At 38.3% G+C, this 10572-nt stretch overlaps 1 protein-coding gene across 2 annotated transcripts; it reads left to right on the plus strand.

The window, feature by feature from the left end:
* Positions 1-358: 358 nt before the first annotated feature.
* On the plus strand, positions 359-9569 carry MFAP3L (microfibrillar associated protein 3 like). 2 transcript variants are annotated; one of them, XM_014945249.1, is made up of 2 exons: positions 359-762; positions 4398-9569. In XM_014945249.1, the coding sequence occupies exons 1-2, from the start codon at positions 480-482 to the stop codon at positions 5261-5263; spliced, it is 1149 nt and encodes a 382-aa protein (XP_014800735.1). In that variant the 5' UTR covers positions 359-479; the 3' UTR covers positions 5264-9569. The 2 variants fall into 2 exon arrangements, with proteins under 2 accessions (XP_014800735.1, XP_014800740.1); XM_014945254.1 differs by having other exon boundaries at positions 4401-9569.
* Positions 9570-10572: the final 1003 nt, after the last annotated feature.

Raw genomic sequence — 10572 nt, forward strand, 5'->3', positions numbered from 1 at the left:
GCTGTACCTTTGTTTTTCCTGTTGATTTTGCAAATGTTAAAAAAAAAAGAAAAAAGAAAAATCTGTAGAACTTTTGGCATAAAACTGTAGCTGCTGCTGTAGATAAATTGCTGCTAAGTGTCTAGGTGATAAAAGCCTTCTCCCACGCCTGCCAGTCTGAACAACACTATTGTCAGGAAAATGTATGCATCTTTTTCCAGTAAGAATAAGGACTGTGATAACATTAGCATTTAGACAAGACACTGAGCTGATGATTGTGAAATGCATTAATGGATGTGTCACTATTTTAAAAGAGCACATCTAATGGATTGTTTATACATGCCATCTCATTGTACTTATTTATTTATTTTATAGGATATTTTAAACATAAAATTGCACGGATCAAAGTAGAACTCTCCTGTGACCTCCTCGCCTCAAAGGCCTGTGTTTAATAGAGCCGATCCCAGTTCCCAGCCAGTTGCATATACCACTGAAGGAAAATGAACATACTGAACAGCCACCACTTCTGGTACTTTCTGCCTACCACACGCCTTGTCATCTTATTAGCAGCTTTGACGACTGCTGAGGACGTGACTAATAGCACTTTCAACCGCACTGAAGTGGGCACGGGATCTGTGCCTGTGGTGATCTCCCGCATCGACCATATTATAGTCAAGGAGGGGAGTAGTGCCTTGATCGACTGCAATGTCCAAGGTAGTCCGAGTCCACATTACAGATGGTACAATTCCAATGGCCGCCTGCTCCAAGAGGAAGAGAATAAAGGTAAGGTCTTGGCATTCTCACTGATATGGCCTGTCCAGAGACACTTCTGACTTCATGAAGTTGACCAATAATCTGAATTTAATGGCCTGACTGTGGTGATTCCCTGTGTGAAAATATATGAAAACCTGGTGGCAGCCATATTTTTTTTGTGTGCACCTTCAAAGAAAACAATAACATTTTGTAATGTATTATTTATAGCAACACATAGCAAGAAGCTGTAACACTTAACAGAAGGTGTAGACAGGCTTCTATTCATTGGAAGACTTCAGGTTTGATTCTGTTTCCTGTTCTTTCCTCTTTTGTTCTTCTCTGGCACCAAAAAAGACTAAAAAGCTGTTTTCCAACTCAAGGGAGGCTTCTCTTGACATATGGGAGTAATTTGTTGGCATGAATTCAACACAGCTAACTCCCTGATATGCCTCCTGTTTTTAGGCATAGTGCCATGGCTGTGTGAGAAACAGGAGATGCCCTGAATGACCAAGAGAAAAAGCTATATAGGGCAGCAGTCAGACGGACAAGCCGAGTTTGAGCCTTCCTGGCTGTATTTAAGACTCTTCAGTTGCATTTGCCAGAGAACTTAATTACACATGAGCTTGTTTTCCTTAAATGGAAGGTTTGGGTGATAATCCTAGTTATATTCTAGGGAACGTTTCGGGGGGAATGGAAGGTGTTTTGTTCATGTAATCCTTCCAAACGGACTTCTTTGTTCACAGCATGATGAAATAGACTCTTGGTTATTCCTAATAAATGCACGATAGCTTGCCTAACTAATAGTTGACCTGAGGGAGAACTCTGCTATGACGGGGGTAATGATTGACCCAGCTGGATGTGCAACAGCATAGTGTATCTCTAAAAGCTTACAGCATAACTGGTTATATTTTACATTACACTATTTTATAATTTTCTGAATAAAGCTAGAGAAAGGAACTACTTGACCTAGAAAGTGGACTTTCAGATATAATTTGTGTGGTCATGGCAACATATTGTGATTAGTGCACTAGAGTGTCTTACTAAGGCTCACTAACAGAAATTTTCCCCTTTAGTCAGGCATCTAACTTTAGGTCTTTATAGTCAACTAAGAGAGGTAGATACTAACACAAATGTTTAGGTACGTGCACAAAAACTTTGACAAAATTAGTAAAAATTGCGGATGGAGCATTAAGACACTCTCACTTTAAACTAGACTTTCAACATTGCGCTTCCTCCTTTGAGGAACTCTCTATCTTCCCGTAAGAAATATTTCCTAGGACAAGACCTTTCTTTATTTTGTGTATAGTTGCATTGAGTATGGCACTGAATTATCAAAACCCAGCAATGATACCTTTTTCTAATCATTGTTTTCTCATTAGGCTTTTACTATCTGCCAGGATCCACTGGCACAGACCCAGTCATTGAGTCACAGTTCAATGCTATTATGTCATTTATAACAGCTGGAGCCAGGATACATCAGCAAGGCATCTTGTCGTTTTACAATTAATAAAGACCTAGTTAGCCAACATTGCACCTCCAAGATAGACTGAGCAGCCAATACTCTGTATTTTGTCTTATTCTAGAGGTGGAGAAAGAAGCGTCATCTGTTCCAGTTGCTGACATTTCCTCTGTAAGAGAGTTTTCCTCTGAATTTCCCTAGCTTAGAAGATTGGGTTGATTTTTTTATGTGAAGGTCTGCTTTAGACTGAACTTTTTATTCTGTATTTTTTAATTTCAGGCAAAGTTGCTTAACTGTTTTCAAGAATTAAGCTAGGGCAAAAAATAGTGTTTCAGCTAAGTTAAAAATTCAAAGTAAGAGGATAAAAAGATGTAATTAAGAACTGAGGCAGGGATCTTGTGGGAATACTTTCTACATAGGCTTCTACTAAAGATAATGTAAAAAAAACCTAATTTGGATAAGCCATGTTTAATTAGAAAAAACTTTCAAAATGGTAAAAGCCCATAACTACTCTGAATTAAAGGCTTTTTTTGACTAATGAGTTTCAGAATTGCCCACAGATCCTTCCTTGAAGGAAATAAAGTAAAAAAATAGAGTAACCTTTTTATCAACAAAGGAACTTCCATGAAAATGGTAAAATAAATGTAGAAGCCAGGCATGCACCAACCTGTGGCAGGACTGCAATCCTTGCCTTGTGGTTTACATGCATTGCACATTTGCGCTGTTTTAGTCTTCTAGTCAGAGATTCTGTGTCTTTGCTGAGCTGCCTTAATAGACTTAAATTGCAGCTGGTTAGGTTAGATTTAAGGAAAAACAACTTTCTGATAGGAAAGATAGGGGAACACCTCACATTACTTCCTGTGGAAGATTACTGAAATTCCATTACTGCCTTCAGCAGATACCTGTCAGCAATGGCTTGGGATCATGTTACAGAGGTTCAAAACAGTTGATACTGTCTGTGAGCAGCAGTATGTATTAGCTGATCTTGTTGGCATACATCAGCCTATGTCATTGTCTTAAAAGGAAATCTTCTGTATGACACCTCCCTGTGTGAAGTGTTGAGAAGGCTCAGAGGTGCTCCTACGCTTTCTGGCTGCTCTCTCCACCATGTGAACACTTGCAGGAGTGGGTTTACACGAAGGAAAGAATTGACAACAGGCTTTCCTGTTGCAGTTGAATCATGTTTGTTATAGCAAAGTTGCAATTTAGTAAGTCCTATCACACTGAATAAGGCAAAACACATACATCCTCAGCTCTTAAATGGTGTGATATTTGAATAAAAATGCTCACTTGGGGAACTAAAAATCTAATTCTTTACCAATATATAACGGCAAACACAGTAACTAGCTGAATCTTGAATCACTTTAGCAGTGGTAGGAACACTGGATTTTAACAAGTCATTTAAAACTTAGTTTAATAACTAAATTGTTATGTTGTGCCAGGTCCAGGGGATATGAAATGTACATGTACAATTACATGTAGTGACCAAAGAGATCAATTATATTACACTGATAGAAATTACTTTTAAAAGTAAAAGAAATTCCATTGTGGTGCGTGGAAGTTAATACTGGCAAAGAAAATGTTCTCTTAATTAGTCATGGCACTTCTCTTTCCCATCCATCTTATTCCTCCTGTCCTGTTTCCCTTTATTTAAAACCACACTTCAAAATTAGATTCTGAACACCTCAGAGGACAGGCAGGGTAGTATATAATGTCTGAAATTTTAGTCTTTTTAAAGTTTACATTAACAGAACTATATGAGATACTCTAACAGAACACCAAAAGTAACCCAATTGTAAGAAAAAGCATTGTCAGGGAACAAAACAAGGAGGGCTAAGTAGGTTTTCCTGCCTCACAATCCCATTGTCACTATTCTTTGAGGAAGTGTTGCATGTGTTTGGGAGGGTCTCAGGGGTAAGTAGTCCGATCTTTGTAATTTAACTGACCATAAGATTGTGATAGATTTCATGCATATTAACATTTTTAATGAGACTTTTTTAGGGCATGATCCCATTATTCACAGTTGGTGTCATCAGCTAACACCTCAGGGACAGACAGGCCTTTGTGATGGTAAATTCTTTGTCATCTTGTGAACATTATTTCCTTCTTCAGAAATCTGAAGCCAGTTTAACAAAGCCAATGCTTAAGTCTATGCTGATCATGTGAACAAAATACTTCTAACTAAGTTACTCTGTCTCTTCTCCAGCAGGAAAATGGTGGTTTCTTGACAATGGGCTATTAAACATTACCAGCGTGTCTTTTGAAGACAGAGGTAAATACACGTGTGTCGCATCTAACACGTATGGCAGTGTTAACAATACTGTGACGCTGAGGGTTGTTTTTACCTCCGGAGATATGGGAATCTATTACATGATTGTCTGCCTTGTAGCTTTTACCATTGTTATGATACTGAACATTACTCGGCTATGTATGATGAGCAGTCATCTGAAGAAAACAGAGAAAGCAATCAATGACTTCTTCAGAACAGAAGGGGCAGAGAAACTCCAGAAAGCTTTTGAGATTGCGAAGCGCATCCCCATTATCACTTCAGCCAAAACGCTCGAGCTTGCCAAAGTAACACAGTTCAAGACCATGGAATTTGCTCGCTATATCGAAGAGCTTGCTCGGAGCGTACCTTTGCCACCTCTCATCATGAACTGCAGGACTATAATGGAAGAAATTATGGAGGTTGTCGGTCTGGAGGAGCAAGGACAGAATTTTGTACGGCAGACAGCAGAAGGCCAGGAAACCACTGAAACAGATGAGCTCTATATGATGCCGAATGCTTTGAAGCGCAGTGACTCTCCCACAGCTGACTCTGATGCATCATCACTGCATGAGCCACCTCAACAGATTGCAATAAAAGTGTCAGTTCACCCGTTGTCCAAAAAGGACTGCATGGATGGCCAGTCACAAGAAAGCATGCAGTTGGACACCAAGGAAGAAGACACACCTCAAACACCAGCACTTCCTGCAGAGCCCCTTCCTGAGCCTTCTGCTGAACTCAGTTCTGATGACACAGCGTTGGCAAATGACAAAAATACATGCGTTATATATGAAAGCCATGTATGATAGTTACTCCTGAATCTATGCATAGCAGGAAAATCAGGTGGAGCTCTTTTAAAAATACATATTGTACTTGCCGCTAAGCCTTACCTGGAGACTATCATAGCAAAAGCATGTATGTGGATTATTTGGCACTTTTCTTCTCAGTTTGACTTTACCATGATGTATGGCAGAGTAATTGCTATTACATTAATATTAATTGCTCTTTTCGATTAGGAGTATTTCCAAGGAACATTTACCTCAGCATTTTCTAGGTTGGAGTCACCTGTAGTGGCCTGCTGGTAGTCAATGGTAGTCTTTGATGTAGGACACTTGAACTTACTAAACATAAAACTGTTTTTTATTTTCCTCCTTCACTCTCATTATTTCCATCTATTGCATTTTTGCAAATATTATCTTCTGAATTTGAAATATTGCCCAAGAGGCAGCACTCCAGTAGCCAAATAAAATCCTAATAGATCCCATTTACAAAGCCTGTTTGCTCAGCTGCATTGTGATTTAGAGGGCTATTAAAGAAAGTTAAAATGTTTCCAATTCATTTGAGACCACACTGCTTAGGCACATGGGAAATAGTTTTCCCTTTTCCATGGAATGAAGATGCCAACAATTGGTTTTTTTCACATCGAGAAACAGCTTTGAGGTATATTTTACAGATGGGAAGCCCATAGACATCTTACAGAAAGTTGCAGTCCAACAGCTCTGCAGGGTGTTTTTTTTGCGTATATTTGACCATTTTTTACTTTGCCAGAAGCTTATGTGGAAAACAGCTGCAAATATGCAAGATGTCTTGTTTTTGTAGTAATTTGGTAGGAGAAATTATGTGCTACCTTACCAGAAGATATGCAGGTTCATTAACAGTCCTGCAAATGCCAGTAATTGGCTGATGACAAGTCTGAAATGGCAGAAGACCCTTTTCTTGGAATTCCCGATTTTGTGCAGATTCATATTCTGAGGATCAAGCCTAAATTAATCTATAAGCATAAGTTTGAGAGTGTTTTATCCAAACTAAAAAAAATAATAAATAAAATCAAGTGTCCTGTGAAATTACAATGACCATCACACAAACTGTTTACTGTGTTATAATTGCTTTGGTATTTTAAGAACCTCCTACCTATGTAGGATGTTCACTGCTCGAGTACATGTGACTCTATCCCAGTAAAGCTTTAATGATCACAGCAATTGTGGCATTAAAAAGGATCAACATTTATGCCAGGAAATGCCAGGAGTGGAAAGGAAGTGATAATTTCTATTTCAGACGGACAATAAGAAGAACTTTCTCCAGAGTCTGGAAAGAAAGCACTTACAAGGAGGAGTTTGTGTAGGATTAATAGCATTAATTACCTGACACATATTTAATTTGAAACTAATGAACAAACTATCACCTTATAGTTTTTAGGAAGGACTGTAGTGTAAGTATATATACTCAAAATTAATCTGGAATCAAGTATATTGCAGAAAATGAAGTCACTTAGGTTTATGGGGAGATGATGTGTGGCTGGCTTTCTGGACATTTTATCGAAGTAGCCACATCTGCACAAGGTCTCTGTTGGAGGCAATCAGGTACATTAACTGCATGGGTAGTTGAGACCAAACAAAGTCAATGTTGCAGCTATCTGAAAAAACCCTTGATAGAACTGAGTTTTTTTGTCAACTTTCCCATGTTAAAGTGCAGAGCTTCCCTAGCAGTGTAATACAGGAACACCTTATGACTTACGTAGGTGATGCAGAGAAGGCTCTGTATTTACCTATACTTATTTAAACAAATACATGTTTAATAATGGACTTCAGATTTTGTGACCAACTTGTGAAAATGACAGCATTCAGTTGCCTAATGTTCATGCTCACCACAGTGGCAGGCATCTATACAAAATGCATTTGCACAAGCAAGGGCAAAGTCCTTCTAGGAATGTGGCTGGAAATATTTGAGTTCCAGCGAAGCAATATAAATCTAGAACACAGGGTAGATTAAGAGAATACCATAAAGAACCTCACTTCTGACTGGTGTGATTGAAAATACTACTGATGCAAACTGTTAACTTCTTGTCTGAGTCCAAAGTACATTTCTGTTTAGTGTTCACATCAGTTTTTCAAGTTACTTGATTTGCTTCTGGTATGAAAAAGGATGAGGGCAGAAACAAAAGCAGGAACTTGCACTAAATTCTTTTAATTCACCTTAACCTCTTGGAAAGAAGCTTCTTGATTTTTCTGCCTATCCAGCATTTATGAACAATGCTTATGCATTCTAAAGTTACCTGCCTGGTGCCCAACTGAGATTGCACAGATAAGCAAGGGTGTTCTCCTTGAAAGCATAAAAATAACTGTTGTGGTTTTTTAAGTTTCAAAATTATTTATTAAACTATAGTATTTTAATTTTAATTACTTTTTAATTATGAACTTTTAACAGTAGAGACCAGCCCCTTTCATATATTCACATGGTGATTGGTACCAGGCAGTTCTGATCCTGACTGCTGCTCACAGGCTGTCCTGCAGCCTGTTTATTATTTATTTAATGAGAAACATTGGAGAGCAAACAATCCCCATGGTTTTCTTCAGTATCTTTGTATAAACTTCCTTGAAGATACAGATTATGGTTTTTTCCAAAGGTTGCCCACAAAGAGCATGTATTCAAAGTACACACAAACAAATGTACATTGCAAACCACATATGAGCAACAGTTATTTGGATTAGGTCCACGTATCAGGTGTAGTGCAGAATTCCTGCTGTTCCAAGGTCAAAGGGAACCTTGACTTTGCGGGAGCTGGACTGAGTCAGAGCTGAGAGTTCACAGGTAGGACTGGTCCAGCCAGTCTGCTATAAATTCTTTGGACGTTTAGCTTTGTGGTATTACTGGAATAAAGGCAGAACAGCACTGTATCTGAAGAAAATACAGATTTTAATGGCTCTGGTTTATGTATTTTTTTCTGTTTTCATGTATGCTGTTCAGTATCTTTATGCATCCATTGTGTAACACCTGTAAGCCTATGGCTTTTTACATGCTTTCAGACACTTTGTCGGAGATAGATGGGAAGCAAGACCCAAACCCATCTTTCCTGTGCTATTATAAAGTAAACAATTCTGTGTGGCAGTATTTCTTAGGGAATGGCCATGTTATGGTGCAACACAACTAACAAATACAAAACTAGTGATGGATCTAAGAAAACCTTAACATTTTCATTGTTGTGTATTTTCACGCACCTCAAATGCTTCAGGGACATTAGAGTGATCTGTTTCCATCACTGGACTATGCACACCTTTTGTTCCATTGTTCTATTTATTATATCACCAAACACTAATGGTTCTTAAAACACTCAGGATCTGGAAAATCGAGTCCAACAGAATTTGTGTTCTAAAAGCACAAGGAACACCAAGCCAGGCTTAGAAAGGGAAAGAGATTTGCAGGATATATTTACACCATTTTAAAATATTTTTGCCAAAACGTCATGAAACGTGACTAGAATTCTGCAGCACAAGAAACCAGTGTTGGATTTGAATTTTACTATTCTTTTATCACTGAATGTAAGACCATATTAGTCAGACCACTTGAACGTAGTACTCACTACCTACTTATTCAACGTTTTCTTTTTGAGCAACATTTGTTTACTCCTGATCCTTTTTTGTTCTCCGATTTGAGTATGCTTGTGATGAAACCTACACTCCAGTCATTTTTTCAGATTGTAATTTAAAAAATTTAAAAGAACCCGTAGATCAGCATTTTTAGGCAGGTTTATTGGTATTAGGTAAGGCACAGCAGTTTGCTCCTGTGCTTAAAAATTACTGGATAATTATAAGACTTGCAGAGTGGCAGATATTGATTTTTTTAAAATCAGTGCCTGTTTTATTCTAATGTACATACTATGTCAGCTCCTGAATTTGCAATTACCTTTTGACAAAAGTACTGTAATGTATAACCAGGGCTTTCTGATGTTTAATTTGGTTCAGATCAACTAATTCTGGAAAGTGTTAACAGTGTCGAATTTTGAAAGTTCTCATGGAATACCTTGGCAGCATGCTATTTTAAGAGTTGGCCTCTTAGGTATGCCATACTTAGTTGGACAATTGAAAGCTTCTTAGATGCAAAGGAAATGCTTGCACTAAAGTATCTTAAGTTATATTTCATTTATTATAAAATCCTTTTTAATTTTACAAGAAATGTAAGACAAATATGAATGTGTTCTTTTGATTTGAATAACTGTTATGATTTTATAGTTCACAGCCGAAAACCACAGAGACCAGTTCATGCTGAAGTGGCAAAATGAAATGTGATCCAGCTTGTAAATTGATCATTGTTTCAATAAAGAATTTGCACAGAGCATGCTGAGTTTGTACACACTCAACAAGATGGTAGTTCCCTAGTAAGAGTATACCATGGCTCCAGTTCAAGTGGAAGTGAACTATGTCTTCCATTGTATATCTGCTAATATTCCAGAAGTTCTGATCAGGAGAAACAGTTATTTACCTAGAAAGGAAGTTTTAATAAAGCTCTTAAAGGGAGCTGTTGTCATTATACAGAATATAGACCCAGTTAATTGGTGGTGTTATCAATAGCCTAGCTGGCTCAGGTATGTAGCATCTTCTCTTTGGAAGCATGTCAACACTTCTGCATGCAATCCAAATGACGTTTTTGTCTGCTGTTTCCTTTCTGAGCCCTTTCATGGGGCCTTGCAAGAAGTCTTGCTGGTGTTTCAGAGGTGGGGCCAACAAAGTAAATTTCTCTTCTACCAGAGGCACCCTAGTACCAAGATAAAATAAAAGTGTGGGTTGCCATCCCAACCCCTTTCCTTCATACACCCTAAAAGGATGGGTTTCCTGTCCCACAGCGGTTTGACTATATGACTCCCTAATAGTCTTCACAAGGGCACATTGCTGGCTTGCAATCAACTTCCTGTTCACCAGGCAGGACTCCCAGGTACCTCACTGCTGTTTTTCATTCAACAGTTTCAGTTGAGTTAGTGCAGTTGAGAGATCCACAATCTATCTACAAATAACTATGAAAAATTCACAAACTGATCATAAAAATGGGATATATATGGCTAGACTCATATGCTATTCTATTGTCTCGGTATGGGACCCTGTCTTGCAACTGAGGCAGTTTGACATGCTGTGACTTTTTTTTTTTTTTTTTAATATAGAACAGCACTACTTCAGGATGCTCCCCTCCAGCGTGCCAAACTCCTCCAATAGCTTTGTTGGAGCATCTTTCAGGAAGGCAGGGTACCACCAAGCAGTTGGTCCCAGTGAGCTACATTACTGAACACTGTGAAATATGCTCCCCCCAGCCCCAGTGCTTCTTCCAAAGAGAAGATATTTATCATGTG

The sequence above is a fragment of the Calidris pugnax genome, unplaced genomic scaffold (genome assembly GCF_001431845.1).
Source record: "Calidris pugnax isolate Ruff unplaced genomic scaffold, ASM143184v1 scaffold15, whole genome shotgun sequence".
NCBI lineage: Eukaryota > Metazoa > Chordata > Aves > Charadriiformes > Scolopacidae > Calidris > Calidris pugnax.